The 20,296-nt window shown below is 43.7% G+C and overlaps 1 protein-coding gene across 2 annotated transcripts; it reads right to left on the bottom strand.

The window, feature by feature from the left end:
• Nucleotides 1-521: 521 nt before the first annotated feature.
• Nucleotides 522-11,462, bottom strand: LOC135557790 (tribbles homolog 2-like). 2 transcript variants are annotated; one of them, XM_064991397.1, is made up of 3 exons: nucleotides 10,112-11,462; nucleotides 7,485-7,777; nucleotides 522-2,826 (listed from the first exon to the last, which is right to left on the bottom strand). In XM_064991397.1, exons 1-3 carry the CDS (start codon nucleotides 10,385-10,387, stop codon nucleotides 2,358-2,360), a joined length of 1,038 nt encoding a protein of 345 aa, XP_064847469.1. In that variant the 5' UTR covers nucleotides 10,388-11,462; the 3' UTR covers nucleotides 522-2,357. The 2 variants fall into 2 exon arrangements, with proteins under 2 accessions (XP_064847469.1, XP_064847470.1); XM_064991398.1 differs by lacking the exon at nucleotides 10,112-11,462 and adding an exon at nucleotides 9,189-9,604.
• Nucleotides 11,463-20,296: the final 8,834 nt, after the last annotated feature.

Genomic DNA, 20,296 nt, shown 5'->3' on the forward strand with positions numbered 1-20,296 from the left:
AATAAAACAAGTAGTTTGTCCACACTTTGCGGAATCATGAATTCACTGGCCATGTGACCCATTTTTGCAGCTGTTTCAGTACAGCACTTCACGGAGAGGGGGGGGGGGGGCAAACTCTACTAAACTTATTTCAATGTATGGAATCAATTGGGAGTTTCTGGATTTTGGGTAAACTTCTCATTCAAAGTAGCCTACCACTCAAAAATGATCATATAGTGACACTTTCTGTATTTTCAAAGTTTTATGTCTTGAAAACTTGATTATTGACATGCAAAACATTTTGGGACTGTATCAACAGTGGACTAATGAAACAAATATAAAAATAGTGGTTTGGTGTTGTCATTTCCTTTAAGCATAGAGACATTCTGGAGTGTGTTTAGGTGCTCCTCAGCCAAAGATGTTTGAAGTGGTCATACTATACTGTACTCCAGCAAAATGAAGATATCTGAGGCCTTCCTGAGCATTTCTTTTTCTTTAGACATGATGAATTCCCTGTGCTAGGAGAATAATTAAACCAAATGTGCAGTTCACAATTTATTTACTGAATTAATTTGGACAAAACACCAAAATCTGTTACATTTTACAATCAGAACATCCGAGGCAGAATTCCCACCATGCACCACTCCCCTCCAAAACAAAAACAAGAGGACTTCTAAGCATTAGCACCAAATCAGCACCAATGCAAATAAGGGCAGCTCATTCTACAAAACTAAATAAAAGCAATAGTCAGTTTTAAAAGTGACTCAAAATAGCACATTCCCGATAACATTTTCACTTGTGTTTTGACTTTTATAAAAAAAGAAGCTTATTTTGTTTCACCCTGCTAGGCAGGCTATAGCATTCATAGGGTGCATGCCAAGGACTAGTTAATAAAAACACAAATTCAAGTAACATTGAGATACGACAAAACATGTCCACTGGTACCCATTCAGAACAGGACAGTTTTACAGGACCTACGCAGGCAGTAGAAAATGAACATGGGCTACTGCAGACCATGTTACTGTGATAGTATTGTTTAATAACTGGTGTCAAGTTCAAAATAAAATATATTAAGGGGTGACTGAAGTTGGCATGGGTGGTGGGGGCAGAGAAATACTGGCACAAAAGTTGAATTGTTTATTCTAAAAACTTTGGACAGACTTTTTCCTATCATGTCCTGTGTCCAAACTATTGCCTTTAATATACATGAAAAAGGAATCTCTGAAAAAGAAAAACCCTGCAATTTTTATTTTTAAATATATATATATATATTTATATTTATACTGTTGTTACAATTTAAATAAAATGTTAAGTTTTCCTCTCCTACAAATGAAAAGCTAAACTTAAATAGAGAAAGCTTGTCTAGAGAGGTGGAATTGATTGTTCACCTAACCTAACCTAACCTAAACAAATCAAGTGCATTATGCCATTAGTGGAGGCATAACAGGAGAGGGAGGTTACAAATGAAGGTTAAGCAGAAGATATCAAAGCAGCATTAATAATTTAATGGAATAGCTTAATACAACAAGGTGATATCAGACTTAAAACATAGCCTTATTATTAAATGACAAATTGATGGTGGTGGAAGATAGTTTGTTTTAAAGAAATGCACATGATGAGTGGGGGAGAGAAATAAGGCTACACAGAAAAAGATGATAAAGTACACATTTCTGAAGACATAAAATAGTTTAGTCAGTATCCATATACTATGTCAATGAAAGAGCTTTATAACCTAGGTTCAAAGATCATGTTAGGTAATGAGAGACAAACACTGAGTGACAAAACAAAAATGAGGTCATCTGTCCTGATGATTGTTGGAACAGAGGAGGTAGAAGTTGGCCCTGACCACAGGTCCAGGGTCAGATATTGTTTAATCCTCATAATGGTTAAGGTGAGGATTGAGGGTTATGTGATCTGATCCTAGATCTTTGGTTAGTGGTTAACTTCTACCTGGGTGTGTGAGAGCGCATAGAGGAGTGGTGTTCTTGTTCTCCTTGGCTGAGGTTTTTGTCCCTTCGTGCTTTCTGCAGCGTCACAACATGGCGTATGTCTCTACTTTTAAAAGCACCACTTAAAAAAAACGAACAACAAAAGATAATGTTTGCTACATTGTTCGTGACTTGCATGTCCAGTGGCGGCAACTCCTCTTAACAGAAGTCCCGCCCCCAATTATGTTAATACACCATTCGCCACCTGGCTCTGCTTCGAGGTTGGTTTTCCATGAAATGGAAAGAAAAAAAGATGGATACACCTTTTCTGTGAGTGACAATGTATCACCTGCTAAACAACTAATCTACCTTTAGGCTCTTTCAGAGCGTGTCGCATTTGTTCCGCTCTGTGGCGTAGTCCTCCCTTTGTGCTCACTGTTTCCTGTCTTCTCAGCTGAAGAACTGATCCAGCTCCTCCTCCATGTTCACCTCGGGCACAGTCTGCTCCTGCTCCCCTCTCCCCTGGACCATAGCGCCACCTGCTGCCCCGGAGGATAAGAACCAGGGGTGCTCCAGGATCTCCCGGGACGTGAGGCGCTCTGCGGGCTCCCGGCGGAGGATACTCCGGATCAGACACTTGGCCTTGGGCGTCAGGTTCTCTGGGATGCTGAAGTGGCCCCGGCGGATCTTACTGAACAGGGAGCTGGGTTCTACGTCATGGAAGGGGTAGCGGCCCACCAGGATGGTGTAGAGCATGACGCCCAGGGACCAGACGTCGGCCGCTTTGCCTGAGTAGCTGCCGCTGGCGTTGAGGATCTCGGGGCTGACGTAGGCAGGGCAGCCATGTTTTTCTGACAGAGAGTCATCATTGCCCTCCAGGATGTAGGTGTCTTCTAGGCTCTCCAGCTTCACAAGGCTCCTGGAGGGAGACAAGAACCAACAACAAACAAATATTAATACCCAGAATCCTCTTATTACAGGAGGGAGACTAAATACAAAAATTATATAACCGATATGTTAAATCAATGGACAATGACCCATTTTCTAATTTTAATTGAGTCTGTCCATAAAATCAAAAGAACATTGTGAGTATAGAAATGCTACTGCCGCATGGTTCAAGATTACAGTAAGCGGTTTCCCTCTTCTAGTGGGAGGGCATTATAATTCACTGTGATGGACATCATCCGTATGTTTTAGATCCATAGCTTTGGACTTTAAATGAAGTGGAGCATATAATGCCTGGGGCTTACAGTACAGCTAACATTTCCATTCACAGTGATAAGAGCAGTGCAGTCTGCCAGCCAGCATGCATCAGCCTATAAATAACCCAGCTGATTCAATAGGCCTCTCCAGCCCAACAAAGAGCAACCATTATGGAAGACTTCAGTTCAGCGGCCTTGAGTCAGCGTGCGGTAAGAACAGTTTGAAAATGGGAATCAAAACTCAAAAGCCATATCATCATCAGTGCCTTTTAACAGAGAACCATGAAGTCTCTTTTCAAAGCAGACCATCACAGCCATGGTTTTGTGAAAGCTGCTGATCATAATGATGGGTTGTTCAGGGACATCGTGACTGATGAGGGCTCTGGAGTGGCCCAGGGTACACAGACCCTACACACAGATGATGAGAAAGGGACACTTATGAAGCGCCGCCTAAAGTGTCTCCATCTGTGTTTGAGTGCGTGTCTGTGGAAGTGTGAGGGGCTGTTAAAGACACACACACATGCACACACGCACACACACACACACACATACACACCTCATCCATTTTAATTGAGGAGGAGAAGAACAGAGCTGCAGCAGTGGCTAATGCCTATTCAGAAAATATCTCTTTACTGTCTGTGACACGTGCACCCACACACATGCACTGATTTTTGTTATGGCCTGACTTTCTGTTAATTGTGGGGTTTTGTACCATCCTGTTCACTTGTTTGATTTCAGATAGTTCGGAGTATTCAATCAATGTATTGCCTCAATCAGGCCGCTAGAAACCTTTGTAAGCAGCCTGTTTGTAAATATCACTTAAAGAGCTACATGCAACATAGAAGTCAGCAATCTCTCTAAGCAGCCATGAGGATAGTGGGGCTGACATAATTCTTAATGCTGCTTACATAGCATCTCATGTTAAGTATGACCCACATAATGATGTTAAAAATGAATTAGAACACCAACGACAGTGCTTGTAGAAGGTTGGGTTCCAGATCTCTCCTGGCTGACACTGCAGTGGATTCCCAGCCAGTATGACCTATGACCTATAACCTTTCCTGGGAGGCAGTGATAGGTCAATCTAGCCACGATGACATAAGCAGGTCGCCCAGTCTGTCACCATAAACTGCTGTGGCCATATCACCTTACCGGGTAGTCTCTCTCTCTCTCTCTCTCTCTCTCTCTCTCTCTCTCTCTCCCTTCTCTGGCCTTCCATTCCAGCTCTGGGACTTGGCTTTTGGCTAGGGTGACTCTGAATTGCCTGAAATGGCTTCCTCTCCAGTCTCCTCGTCTCCTTTCCTTCATCTACACTGATTGGAAAGAGCTGGATAGGTGAAGCAGATTCCTGGTTGCCTACCACTGCTTTCAACTTTTACAAAATGTTATAATCTCATGCTATAGCTTGTTTTCAGATTGGTGCGGATGAAGGAGAGGATATACGGATAGGAGGAGAGGAAGAAAGTCACTTAGAATTAGATGCACCCCTAGACCCTGACTCCCCACCCCACAATTTCTCTCCTAACCCCCCTCTGCCCCCATCAATCATTCAGTGGAGGGTTTTGACATCCCACCTTGGTAGGTCCTGTCATGGCAGCCATGGTCGTTCGACTGCTATTAGATAAGTGTGGCAGTCAGCTCAGCTTCCCTTTTCCATGAGCAGAGCCAGAGGGTGACACGGCCACAAATTCACAAAGATACAGGGAATTTTTCCCCCTAAACTGCGCCCCCGCCCCGAGACTGTCGCGCAGAAATATCAGCCCACAGAGAGAAGCACGAGATTGAACTTCACTCAACTTTCTAGAGCAGTGGTCACGTCGATCTCCAAGCCATTCCTAGTCGATTGGCAAACATTTATGTAAAAAACCCAACAATAAAGCCTTGGATTCCTTTTTCTTCCTTCTTCGGGCTGTTGGCGGTAGGTGCACTTGATTCAGCTGCCCTGCGTGCTGGGTAGGTGAACTGTTGCCAATCTGAACCATTTCATGTGTCTGAAGGTACAAACTCTGCCTTCCCGGCGGGCCCAGAGAGCAAATCAAGTGCACTATAGGCTTACTGTGCACCACAGATTACTGTGTCTGCAGTAACGTAGCAGGCATAAAAGAAAACTACAGCAAAGTCAATGAATACAGCAAAGAGCTGCTGTTTTTATGAGTGAGCCCCATCAACCCAGTAAAATAAAAAGGAAAAGTGAATTATTTAAATGTATGCTCACTCAGCCGTGCCTCACAAGTAATACAACAACAGCCGTGCCTCACAAGTAATACAACAACAGCCGTGCCTCACAAGTAGTACAACAACAGCCGTGCCTCACAAGTAAAACAACAACAGCCGTGCCTCACAAGTAATACAACAACAGATCTATTAATGGTGTGATCATAAAGCCTACCTCAAAAAAGTATATAATTTAAAACAAATGGCCCGAACAACAATGCATTGGCAGGGCAATTCAAGGAAAGCCAGTATGCGGTGATAATATATTGGGCCTATAGCTTACTACACAAACATTACTACAGTACTACAGTACTGTTTTTAATTGGTCAATGTTGCATAGGCGTAGGTTTTTTTTAAAGTAATGTTAAAAAAATGTTTCCTTAACACTATTAACGTTCCCTTTACTGTGGCAATTGTGATCGAGTCAACGCAATATTAGCCACTTTCAATGCATAATACTGAAACAAAACTAACTATGCAAGAGAATTTGTTGTAGGCAGAACACATCGGAGTAGGATTCTATTGTATTGACATGCATTATTCAGCCCGTACTCTACACAAACTGTAGCGACATAACCAATCAGAGCTGCAGTAGGCCTATAATCAAACAGACCATAGCAATATATGGATCTATATTTACAGCATGAGTGGTCGTGAGTAGATGCGCTTGTTTTGAGATCAAAGTGAGAGCTGCATGTAGACACGTGTGAATATTTAGTTAATATCCTTTGCTAGTTAGTGAGTTATTAGCCCAGATATATAATTTGTAGTCAGCAATAGGGGATTGATTGCTTCCTACAAGAGCACAAAACGTGTACATTTCTTTGAAAGGCGAGTTTTGTCTTAAAGGGGCAGTGTTGTATTTTGAGACAGGCTTGAATAAGCGTGTAGCAAATAGGAACAAGAAAGCATAATTTGTCTTATTCTCTGTAATAATGGTATGAGAATAATAATGCAATTTATTTTGTAAAGTGGTTTCTTGCATCAAACAACACACCAACATGTTCAGTCACCTCCTTGTTTGATAAACAAGTGGATAAACAGGTTAATGTCAAGCCCTGCATGTTTTTTTCTGAAGTCTCATGGAATGTAGGCATACATTGAACACCACACATTGGCTGCTACTGTAGACTGAATGATAGAACAGCTATTTCCATGATACAATGTTATGAGATGCATTTTCTTTGCTCAGCGCTGGAAAGAAAATGGAGGGAACTTTGGATACAGGGTATCTATCTATACCACTGCCAGGTTGGACTTCTGCCATAGGAGCAGAATGAGGTCCTGAATAGATCTAGGATCAGCTTGCCCTTCACCAAATGTAACCTTAACCATTGGAGGAGAGCACACCAAGCTGACCTTAGGTCATTGTGTGTCTAGGCTGGGGCATTGAGATAGAGAGCATCCAGTCAGTGCCAGGCTGAATGAGGTGGCGAACAGGCTCAGATCTCCCCAGTAACAGCAAATGGTTGCTTTGACAGGGTCAGTTAAAAAAGCAGCATCAGAATATGTTTTAATCAGTGTTCTCCTGAAACATTATAATGATAAATGTGGAACACACAGAAATGTTGGTCTGATTAATTTGCTTCTATCTCTGCAGCAAAATAGGTTATTAAACCAATATCGATTCTGTTTGCGCCTAATAGGCTGCAATATCAACAGTCCACCGCCAGGGGTCTGTATATACTAAACCCTGTTCGAGCTGATGTCTGGAGCACTGATTCATTACTCTGTGTCACAGCCTTACATGGTAAATCCCACCCTAATTGAACATCTGTCAGACAAATCTAATCCTGGTATCTCTGCTGTCACTGTCCACCAGTTTAACAGCAGTTCAGCTAGCTGGCATGGGCCCTGACCTGTATCCAGCAGTCTCCCTGGTTGTCCCCAAGTCACATTCATGTGTGTCTACTCCTAGTGACATTGGGTACCTTCAATATGGTAACCTCTGATCTAAATATAAACTACTCAACTCCATAACTATGTTAAAACAATATCTTACTGTAGTAATTACAGCGTTAGTACACAGTGTAACTTCATGTAAAGAGTTACTGTAGGGTTATGTACACTCATATCTATTTACAAAGAGCATAAGGTGAGAGACTCATACCTTTCTTCCCCTCCCATACATCACCCCTCCTCACACTGTCCCCTTCCTCACCTGTCCTCGTTCCTGAAGACAAACTTCCTCAGCTTGAGGTCCCGGAGGACCACGCCGTTGTCATGGCAATGTGCCACTGCTGAGGCTATCTGACGGAAGAGTCTGGCGGCCTCGTCCTCACGCAGCTTCTTGCAGGTACGGACGAAGGAGTGCATGTCTCCGTGGCTCCTCTCGAAGAAGACGTAGGCCCGCTTCTCCCCCAGCAGGACCTCCACCACCTGGTTGATGTGCTCATGTCTGCCCAGGGAGAAGTAGGCCGCCAGGGACTCCTGGTAAATGCCTATCTCAAACACCTGGAGAGGCGGCGGGAGAGAGAGGGGGGGGGTGGGTAGAAAGGGAGGGAGAGAGTTTAGTATCCAATGGAGATGATAGTCATTGTTCAGCACATTGTGTAGACTAGAACGGATGTGATTGTCTATCATCGTGTAGAATAGGGAATCGTGTAAGCTCTATAATTCGCCAAGTTCTGAACGCTTCACCTTACTGAACATGCCTACACCCCCCAGGGCTCCAGAACCTTTAGACCAATGTTAATTCCATGGGCTGCAACATTTAGAATGCTGCTGCAGATAGAAAGGTAAAACCATAGAGCCACATGGTGACCATTCCATATTCTGCATGCATACTTTTCTATCTGAATGTGAAGATTCTGTAACTTCGCCGCCATTGCCCAAGTCCATAAACAGTGAGAGCAGCAGGCTCTGTCTCACCCTGCATTGTGTGTGTGCATGTGCTTCTCAAGGTCTACAATTGAAGCTGGGGTTTAATAATACACATTGGTAGTAAACTGTCAATTCTGAGATCACAGATGTATCTCTTTGATGTTGCTCGGTAGTAGAAATGACAGGCATATATACACTACTGGTCAAAAGTTATAGAACACCTACTCATTCAAGGGTTTTTCTTTATCAGTGGAGGCTGCTGAGGGGAGGGCGGCTCATAATAATGGCTGGAATGGAGTACATGGAATGACATCAAACACAAGGAAACCATGTGTTTGATACCATTCCACTGATTCCGCTCAGTGGAATGCTGTCAGCCATGAACCCGTCCTCCCCAATTAAGGTGACACCAACCTCCTGTGCTACATATATATATATATATATATATATAGCTTGCTGGCAGTGCCAAAGACCATAGGCCTAGCCTACTCCTATCACTGTGACAAAGTTTAGGGTCATACTCTAGGACTCTGTTCCTGTGGGGCCTGTGTGCTTTTAACCTAACGTTTCTGTTAATCAGGCCAGGTTCATAGCATTTTAATGTACCAAATGGTACATGTATCCAATGCTCCAATAATCAAACTGTACAGTTAAGTTAATACTGTACCATACAGGGGTGGGAACAAAGGCCAAAAGGTTGACCTATGCATTTGAAAAGCCATCTGCCTACTGTATCTTTTAAACCCTTGGTGATGTGTGTGCTACTGTATATAAGAAAAACAACAACATGCAGAGTTTGAGATGTAACTACAATGAAATATATTATATTCATATTGCACTATAAACACTTAAACAATATTCTACATAACATCCATTTACAGTAGGAAATAGTGTGTTATTCTGGTAGTGAATTAAGCAGAGCACATGAGAATGAGGAAAACCTTTAAAAACATTTTTTTTACGAGGAACAAAGGCATTGGTAGTGCTATATGTAGTATGAGTTTGGGAGAGTATGGAGCGTGCATGGTGCGTGATTACTCACTCCTTTGTCAACGTTACATCATCCCGACCCATACAACTCTCGAGACACGCGCAAGCTGAGCTGCCTGCTTTGCACTCCATTAACTTTTTCCATTACTCTTTCAGTCGTCTCCATTTCCAATTCATGCATAAAATATCAGGAGACAAAGTTCGCAGCAACACCGGGTACTTCCATGGGCTAGTATACAGTGCATTATTTATTTCCTGTTGGGAGATTATGTGCGTAATTTGCATTCAAAAACGACCCAGAACGCCTACAGCTATAAACGTGTAACTACTGAGGGCCTATATTTATGGCTCTATCCATACCGAACAAAAATATAAACGCAACATGCAACAATTTCATTTTTTTTGTTGTGAGTTATAGTTCATGTAAGGAAATCAGTAAATTGAAATAAATAAATAATGCCCTAATCTATGGATTTCACATGATTGAGCAGGGTTGCAGCCAAGGGTGGGCATAGACCAACTGGGGAGCCAGGTCCAGCCAATCAAATGAGTTCTTCCCGACAAAAAGGGCTATATTACAGGCAGCAATACAACTCAGCCCCCCCCCCCACACACACACACACACTTTTTGTGCATATGGAACATTTATGGGATTTTTTATTTCAACTCATGAAACATTGGACTAACACTTTACATGTTGCGTTTATATTTTTGTTCAGTGTAGATGGCTGTTTTGTGAGCAAGGTCATGTTTATCATAGTGCTACAGTTCTATTATAGCTATATTAAACCTGTGTGTGGGGCTGGTAGATTGACCAAATATGGTGTTTTATGGTTAGGCTCCAGCGTTATCTGCTCGAGATGAATGGAATGTTCATGATGTAACGTTCGCGACAATGTATCTGCTGCATTCTCTCTATGACCAATGCGCCCGTCAATCAACTCAATGGCCTATAAAAACACTTAGAGGACCCACCTTACATACGAGCTCTTCCCCGGTGTGCAGGTGGGCGGCCCTGAAAACGTGATCCCCCTCCAAGGGCTCGAGGAGTAGGTAGTTACCGATGCAGGAGATACAGTGGGAGGAATCTGGTGTTTCGGGGGGGCTAGGGGATCCTAGGTTAGGGCTGAAACTCTGGCTGGATTCTGTAGTCCTCAAGCAAGATAGGCCTAACTCCTCAAAATCGGTCGCTTTGTGCCGTGATCTCCCATAACGCGAGATGTTGATGGGATTAGATATTTGTATGTTCATCAGGATCCCCTAATACTGCCAAACTATCCGGTTGTCTTCTCTTTGACGGCACTTTGGGTTGTAAACTTGAGTAAATAGATTGGTTGTAGTGGTCCTGTACTTTGTTGCTGCCTTTTAAAAATATAAAGCGAGATTATATTTTGTGCTACCCTTGCAAGTGCACCTATTACAATGTAATAAGTAGGTTATGTCAAACTCTTATCTGTAGGCGAGGCTACTATTGGAGGGCTCATATGTAATACATGTAATGAAATATGCAATTCTGAGAGAACGTTTGCAATATATTTCCTTTATCTACCCAGCTATGGGACTAAAACAAAAGCATTGTTCACTGCACCGTGACGCACGGCAGCCCTTTGCACAAAAGATAGTGCTGAATTTGAGCATAAACGCTTTACCAGAGTGCGAGAGACAGCAATGCCGATTTGCAACAAAGGAAACACTCAAATCTTACCGATTGCAGTTTTGTAATGATGATTGCAGTACTAGATTAAATATAAGCACAAAAATAGCCCGCTAGACTTGCGATTCATTGAATTACATCACACGTTTCCGAAAATACCTTGCAGACAGTGAAGATACAAAGTAACCGCGGTTAAAAACGCACCGAGGTTGCAAACTACGGTAGGCCTATATTTAAATCAACATTAATTCTTGATAGCAAAAGCAATGCTATTGCTTTATAGCTACCAGGTCAGTGTCATACGGTCCTTGTTCGTTTAACACATAATGTCCATGCAGCGAGCTTCGGGGATTGCCATCGACCAAATATGGAGAGAGAAAACCATCCAGAATTCAAAGACCTTTGTAGTGTTCGGAAGTGGATGTCCTTTGCGACGAATTCGTTTTTGAATCCAAGGGAACTTTTGCCGGCTGTTTCAGCTGCTGGAAGTAAAGGATGGCCGACTTTCCAAGGCCTTTCCCTTGATTCAGCAAGACATCCTCTCCGGCGGTGGTGTGTACTTACGTGGCTGCGAAAAATCTAGCTAGTCCATTCAGTGCGAGGTCAGCCGTTTAACACACACCTTTCCTCAGCGCAGGAGCCGACTGCCTGGCGGATAGGCTTCCACACTCACACACACATTCGCTTACACACATACGCATAGGCTACACACAGACCTGCCCCCGACCCGCCTCCCTTACGTCACATACACACACATACAGAGAGGAACCCCATTGGTTTGCCTGCCGATGCCTAACACAATTACCGTTTACTCTACAGTAATATAGCAGTCATGTGAGCTGCATGTACACTACATGGATCTAATGTTAATTGGCTTTGATGGTAATAGGTGGGGTGGTGAACATACATTTCCCTATAGAAATGCCATTCATATAAATATTTGGAAACATTTTCTAACCAGTAGTCTACTGAATACCACCGTTGCTGCCTATTGCATGATTTGAGATATTGGCTGATCTGCCAGGTAATGCATTACATTCAGTCATTTGTATTTGTATTTATTATGGATTCCTATTAGCTCCTGCCTTGGCAGCAGCTACTCTTCCTGGGGTCTGGCAAAATTAAGGCAATTATGCAAATCTACAAATATTACAATCCATTTATTACAGAATTCACAACACACTACGTGTGTGCCCTCAGGCCCATACTCCACTACCACAAATCTACAATGCAAAATCCATGTTTATGTGTGTATAGTTATCATGTGTGTGTATGCATGTGTCTGAGCCTATGTTTGTGTTAATTCACAGGCTCCGGTGTTCCATAAGGTGTATTTGTACCTGCTTTTTAAATCTGATTCTACTGCTTGCATCAGTTACCTGATGAGGAATAGAGTTCCATGTAGTCATGCCTCTATGTGCACAGTACTGCACCTCCCATAGTCTGTTCTGGACTTGGGACTGTGAAGAGACCTCTGGTGGCATGTCTTGTGGGGTATGCATGGGTGTCAGAGCTGTGTGCTAGTATTTTAAACAGACAGCTTGGTACCTTCAGCTTGTCAACACCACTTACAAAAACAAGTAATGAGGAAGTCAATCTCTCTTCCACTTTGAGCCATGAGAGATTGACATGCATGTCATTAATGTTAGTTCTCTGTGTTAAGGGCCAGCTGTGCTGCCCTGTTCTGAGTCAAGTGCAATTTTCCCAAGGCCCTCTTTGTGGCACCTGACCACATGACTGAACAGTAGTCCAGGTGTGACAACACTAGGGCCTGTAGGACCTGCCTTGTTGATAGTGCCGTTAAGAAGGTAGAGTAACACTTTATTACGGACAGGCTTTCCCCCGTCTTAGCTACTGTTGTATCAACATGTTTTGACTATGACAGTTTTACAATCCAGGGATACTCCAAGCAGTTTTAGTCACCTCAACTTGCTCAATTTCCACATTATTCATTACGAGATGTAGTTGAGGTTTAGGGTTTAGTGAATGATTTGTCCCGAATACAATGCTTTTCGTTTTGGAAATATTTTAGGACTAACTTATTCCTTGCTACCCATTCTGAAACTAACTGCAGCTCTTTGTGAATGGTTGCAGTCATTTCCGTTGCTGTAGTAGCTGAAATGTATCGTGTTGAGTCATCCGCATACATAGACACACTGGCCTTACTCAAAGCCAGTGGCAGGTCGTCAGTAAAGATTTTAAAAGCAAGGGGCCTGAACAGCATGTCATTTGATGTTTATAACATGTAGTAAAGCGTTACTGATGATCTGTCTTACTAGTTTCTATGGTGGGTGGGCCTGTGCGTGACATAAGTGCGTGACATAAGTTACACCATTTTGTTTGTTTGAATTCGTGGGTTTTACGCACCAGTCAAGCTATTTCAAGGAAGGAGGTCTGAGAACAAGATTGAGCAATTCCATGTCGGAATGTGGGACATTTACATTTTAGTCATTTTAACACACGCTATTATCCAGAGCGATTTACATTCCTCTTAAAACAGCTTGGTGGGACAACCACATATCACAATCATGGTAAGTACATTTTTCCTTAATTAAGTCCGAGCTAGAAAGGAGGGTAAAGAGTCAAGTTAGTTCACAAATGGCTTTTTATTGTGTGTGTGTGTGTGTGGGGGGGGGGGGTGCTGTGGGATTATTTAAGATTGAAGATACTCTTTGGGGGAGGGTGCACTGTGGGATTATTTAAGATTGAAGATACTCTTTGGGGGGGGGTTTCTGTGGGATTATTTAAGATTGAAGATACTCTCTGGGGGGTGCACTGTGGGATTATTTAAGATTGAAGATACTCTCTGGGGGTGCACTGTGGGATTATTTAAGATTGAAGATACTCTTTGGGGGGGGGGGGTGCACTGTGGGATTATTTAAGATTGAATATACTCTCTGGGGGGGGCGCACTGTGGGATTATTTAAGATTGAAGATACTCTTTGGGGGGGGGTTTGCTGTGGGATTATTTAAGATTGAAGATACTCTTTGGGGGGGTTGCTGTGGGATTATTTAAAATTGAAGATACTCTTTGGGGGAGGGTGCACTGTGGGATTATTTAAGATTGAAGATACTCTTTGGGAGGGGGTTGCTGTGGAATTATTTAAGATTGAAGATACTCTCTGGGGGGGGGGTGCACTGTGGGATTATTTAAGATTGAAGATACTCTCTGGGGGTGGTGCACTGTGGGATTATTTAAGATTGAAGATACTCTTTGGGGGGGGGGTGCACTGTGGGATTATTTAAAATTGAAGATACTCTTTGGGGGGGGTGCACTGTGGGATTATTTAAGATTGAATATACTCTCTGGGGGGGGTGCACTGTGGGATTATTTAAGATTGAAGATACTCTCTGGGGGTGGGGTGCACTGTGGGATTATTTAAAATAAGATTGAAGATACTCTTTGGGGGGGGGTGCACTGTGGGATTATTAAAAATTGAAGATACTCTTTGGGGGGGGTGCACTGTGGGATTATTTAAGATTGAAGATACTCTCTGGGGGGGGGGGGGGGGGTGCACTGTGGGATTATTTAAGATTGAAGATATTCTTTGAAGAGGTAGAGTTTTAGATGTTTTCGGAAGATGGGCAGGGACTCTGCTGTCCTAGCTTCAGGGGGAAGATGGGCAGGGACTCTGCTGTCCTAGCTTCAGGGGGAAGATGGGCAGGGACTCTGCTGTCCTAGCTTCAGGGGGAAGATGGTCAGAGACTCTGCTGTCCTAGCTTCAGGGGGAAGATGGGCAGGGACTCTGCTGTCCTAGCTTCAGGGGGAAATGGGCAGGGACTCTGCTGTCCTAGCTTCAGGGGGAAGATGGGCAGGGACTCTGCTGTCCTAGCTTCAGGGGGAAGATGGGCAGGGACTCTGCTGTCCTAGCTTCAGGGGGAAGATGGGCAGGGACTCTGCTGTCCTAGCTTCAGGGGGAAGATGGGCAGGGACTCTGCTGTCCTAGCTTCAGGGGGAAGATGGGCAGGGACTCTGCTGTCCTAATTTCAGGGGGAAGCTGGTTCCACCATTGGACTGCCAGGACAGAGAGTGGGAGGGCCAAGAGACCAGAGGTGACAGAATGGAGTACACAGGTTGGGGTGTAGGGTTTGAGCAGAGTCTTTGAGCAGGGTGGGGCAGTTCCTGTTGCTGCTCAGTAGGCAAGTACCATGGGCATTTAAGAAAGGCCTGCAGCTGCATGGGAGGGAGACAGATAGCAGTGTTCATGTTGCATACTGTCAACTATAGAACTGCAGAAAGGATTCCACACAGTATTATGAGGAAGGATATTCTCCATTATTTCTCATTGGAAGGCTACAGCCATGCCTGACTAAACCCACGCTACATGTATTTTTCACACAGAGACCTCTTCTATATCATTGGTGGTGGTTGGCAGCTGCTGAAGGCCATGCACCCACACGCTATCATATAATGTGGTCCGTGTGTGTGTGTGTGTATGTGTGTGTGTGTGTGTGTGTGGACTGCTCCAATATGCACTGCATGCCACTGCTCCCACCCACCTAGGTTCATTCTGTGTATCATTCCTGCATAGAGATTATCTTACAAAGGCTTTGTTTGTCCTTTACAGACATCAGAGACCATATTCACATCTAATGAATTCAGATCATGTAAACATGCACATTTTGGTTTCAGTTATCACTGGGGGATCAGTTATCACTTGGGGCATCAGTTATCACTGGGGGATCAGTTATCTGGGGACTCAGTTATCACTGGGGGATCAGATATCACTGGGGGATCAGTTATCACTGGGGGATAAGTTATCTGGGGGATCAGTTATCACTGGGGGATCAGGTATCACTGGGGGATCAGTTATCACTGGGGGATCAGTTATCACTGGGAGATCAGTTATCTGGGGATCAGTTATCACTGGGGGATCAGTTATCACTGGGAGATCAGTTATCACTGGGGGATCAGGTATCACTGGGGGATCCGTTATCTGGGGGATCAGTTATCTGGGGGATCAGTTATCACTGGGGGATCAGTTATCACTGGGGGATCAGTTATCACTGGGGAATCAGTTATCTGGGGGATCAGTTATCACTGGGGGATCAGTTATCACTGGGGGATCAGGTATCACTGGGGGATCAGGTATCACTGGGGGATCAGTTATCACTGGGGGATCAGGTATCACTGGGGGATCAGTTATCTGGGGACTCAGTTATCACTGGGGGATCAGTTATCTGGGGGATCAGTTATCACTGCGGGGTCAGTTATCTCTGGGGGATCAGGTATCACTGGGGGATCAGTTATCACTGGGGGATCAGGTATCACTGGGGGATCAGTTATCACTGGGGGATCAGTTATCACTGGGGGATCCGTTATCTGGGGGATCAGTTATCTGGGGGGATCAGGTATCACTGGGGGATCAGTTATCACTGGGGGATCAGTTATCACTGGGGGATCAGGTATCACTGGGGGATCAGGTATCACTGGGGGATCAGTTATCACTGGGGGATCAGGTATCACTGGGGGATCCGTTATCTGGGGGATCAGTTATCTGGGGGATCAGTTATCACTGGGGGATCAGTTATCACTGGGGAATCAGTTATCTGGGGGATCAGTTATCACTGGGGGATCAGTTATCACTGGGGGATCAGGTATCACTGGGGGATCAGGTATCACTGGGGGATCAGTTATCACTGGGGGGATCAGGTATCACTGGGGATCAGGTATCACTGGGGGATCAGTTATCACTGGGGGATCAGGTATCACTGGGGGATCAGTTATCTGGGGGATCAGTTATCACTGCGGGGTCAGTTATCTCTGGGGGATCAGGTATCACTGGGGGATCAGTTATCACTGGGGGATCAGGTATCACTGGGGGATCAGTTATCACTGGGGGATCAGGTATCACTGGGGGATCAGTTATCACTGGGGGGTCAGTTATCACTGGGAGATCAGATATCTGGGGGATCAGTTATCACTGGGGGGTCAGTTATCACTGGGGGATCAGGTATCACTGGGGGATCAGTTATCACTGGGGGATCAGTTATCACTGGGGGATCAGGTATCACTGGGGGATCAGTTATCACTGGGGGATCAGGTATCACTGGGGGATCAGTTATCACTGGGGATCAGGTATCACTGGGGGATCAGTTATCACTGGGGGGTCAGTTATCACTGGGGGGTCAGTTATCACTGGGGGATCAGGTATCACTGGGGGATCAGTTATCACTGGGGGGTCAGTTATCACTGGGGGATCAGGTATCACTGGGGGATCAGTTATCACTAGCCAAATGCTCTTGGAATTTACATGCCCATCCACTCCAACTTCAAACATCCGAGCTATGGCCCAACCTACACACATCCTGCTGGATTTCACCATAGTTTCTGTTAAGCCATGACAACAGAGCAGATGTGCATGAAATAGAAAAATAATCCGAAAACACTTTAACCAATTCCCTTGCAGTTTGATCCCTTCCTATGGGAGAGGAAGGGAGAAGAGAGGAGGAGCGAGTTGAGAAAAAATACAGAAACACATTAGCTCTCTAAACACAATTGTACTGAGGAGAAATAAATGGCAGGCCTACCCAGTGCCTCGGAGCGCGTGTGTGTGAGATCTGCCCTAGAGGATTCCAAAGGTCAGTGAGGATGACTCCCTTCTGAATCAAGTCCCTGGAGCATCCTTGCTCACTACCCATCACACTAGGAATAGGAGGAAATTGCCCCTAAGATTTAGACCAGTTTTCAACCCTAATGTTAAAGAGGCAATCTGCAGTTCAAACAATAGCAACGCGTTTCCCCCGCCACTGTTTCTATATTTCGGCCAATGAGACCATGGAGGGAGACGGGAAGAGAGGGTCCAGGGACTCACTAACCTGCTCTCTAGGCTGGAAGGACGGAGACAGAGAGAGGCTGTCTGTCAGCCAGCCATCATCTAAAAAACATAGAGGCATTTGGCATTCGAGATATTATTTCCTCGTCATGAAGAAAGGAGGTCAAATGAATATAAACATTCAACATTTTTCATAATTCTGCCAAAGTTGTTGGTGTGAAACATATTACGGTCCAGGCTACCCCAGATACTTCTTTGTAACAATACAAAGCTTTCTAAGATGAATATATTCAGCAGGCCTTATTTATCATAATTACAGTACATCAACATTATTCACATAGGCCACACTTTATTTGGATCGTCCAGATAGTCCATCTGTAGATGCTTTACAGATGGTCATACTATCAACAAACTATCTGTTGATAAGCAACAGACTATTTGTTGATAAGCAACTGCTTGCTAGGGTTAGGGTTAGGGTAAAGTTTAGAATACGGGTTAGGGTCAGGGTTAAGGTTAGAGTTAAGGTAAGGGTTAGGTTTGTAGTTAGGATAAGGATTAAGGTTAGGGTTTATTTCAAGGGTTAGTAGATAGTTAGTTAAAATGTTACTAATAGTCTGTAGAGCATCTATAGATGGACTTTCAAAATAATGTGTTACCTTCACACATATAGCGCATAAGCTCATTGTGTACCTATCACCTTTTTCAATTCAGAACTTGTCATAGGCAATCTCAATTGTCATTTCGACTGGGTGAAAAATATATGTTCTCCCATCCCCTATGCATCTCTTACGCCTTGAATAACGTAGTCTCTGGTTGCATGAAATCAACCCTCAGAAGTCATCCATGGGTAAGATCCATGACTCAGACCTTGCTGTAACTCATATGTTTTAGCTGCAGTGCTCCGGCAGTGAATTAGTCTATTGGGCAGAGCAGTTACAATGGCTGTCACTTTCAACTGAGTGGAAAATAGTTTTTTGGGAGGACGGGTACATACTGTATGTCTGTCACATTCTGTCCCAGTTCTCGTGCCCTCGTAGGAACTGCACAACTGATTTCACCTGAGAATGTGAGAGGGAGATGGAGAGAGACAGAGAGAGATGTGAGTCATATTCACCTTCCTTTCTTTCCTCTGTGAACTGTTTGTGACAGAGGCTGGTCAAATTGAATTACAACACAACGACAGACTCAAACAAAGCCAACACAAATGACAGCTGTATTAAGGCTGTCGGCCACGGACAATGACAAGGTCGTCCATGTCAATAACAATTTGCCAATTGAGAACATGCAGAGCAGTTATTATATTTCTGAGCTCCTTGCCTTTGTTAGCTCTAGATCTAGGACAGTGTGTCGATTGTTGTAGCAGGGTAGACACTCATTTTACATTTGTTTGGTTTTAACCCTTTCCCAAACAACCCTTAAATTACATTAACCATTCGGAATGAATGCTTTAAATTAATGTTTTAACTCTATCCAAAAGTTGAACTCTTAACTAAACAATTTGGAACAATGCAGAGCAGGAGGAGCAACCCAGGGTGAAATTGGATAAATGTCAGAATCTGAAGTCAAATTGGTGAGATCTTGTTGGCTCAGAAACAGACAGCTCAATATTTATTCACTGTATATAGACTTTTTGTTTTCTTTTGTTCTACTGTATTACTGACTGTATGTTTTGTTTATTCCATGTGTAACTCTGTGTTGTTGTATGTGTCGAATTGCTACGCTTTATCTTGGCCAGGTCGCAGTTGCAAATGAGAACTTGTTCTCAACTAGCCTACCTGGTTAAATAAAGGTGAAATACATAAAATAAAATAGGTCTGCATACAGTGCATACCTCCAGATCTGAAGCTTGGCAGTAAGGACATGTATTGGGGGAGGGGTGGTCAAAAATATGGGAGGATTGTAACTTTTATTATACCACAGGTCAATATACTGTAGTCTACCAGTCTAACTGTCTATCCTGCCCTCTATCTACCATTCATACTGTAGAGACTATAGTGGTAGGTGGATCATTTGTCCAGATCCACAATAGGCTAACTAGCAATCATACCACACATAAAGCATTCAAAGCTGCATAATTTGTTTTATATGAATCCTCAAGAACAAATAGGAATAGCTGATAGGCAGTGGCAGGCCAGGTGCATCATTGCAAACGAGACACACAGCTCAAACAGCTTGATCTTGATCTTGTTTAGGGACAATACAATTATCCAACCTAGACTAGCCTACAACACCACAATGCAATGAATAATTTGATTATTGTTTTCAAGTGAGTACAACATTCTACTCTAGGCTGCAGTGAAAATGTCATTTGAACAACGGCACAAAAGCCTTATGATTTGAATGTTTCATTCCATTTGGATCCGTTGAGCCTACTCTGGACAGTTTATACGGTCTAGAAAGGCACGGTAGCAGGCCAGTCTGGCTGTATTTTTACTTCTCATACTGAATGTGCTGTCTGTTGCAGATCATCCCTCTCCCCAAATCGTCTTATAATAATGTGCCACAATGCTCCCGACAGGCCCAGTTATTCAGGAAAGCTTAACATGCACTCTGCTTCCTCTCCTATCCTGGCGGCTATTCCATCGGGCACCGAGAACCTAGTGCTTCAATATAGCCTCAATATTTATCAACTTTTAAAATGTATTACCTTGTTTATGTTTCATAAACAAAACCAGTCACAATGTTTTGATCTGATTAGGCTCCTGTATACACGTTCATCCAAAATATAGT

This window comes from Oncorhynchus masou, chromosome 16 (genome assembly GCF_036934945.1).
Source record: "Oncorhynchus masou masou isolate Uvic2021 chromosome 16, UVic_Omas_1.1, whole genome shotgun sequence".
NCBI lineage: Eukaryota > Metazoa > Chordata > Actinopteri > Salmoniformes > Salmonidae > Oncorhynchus > Oncorhynchus masou.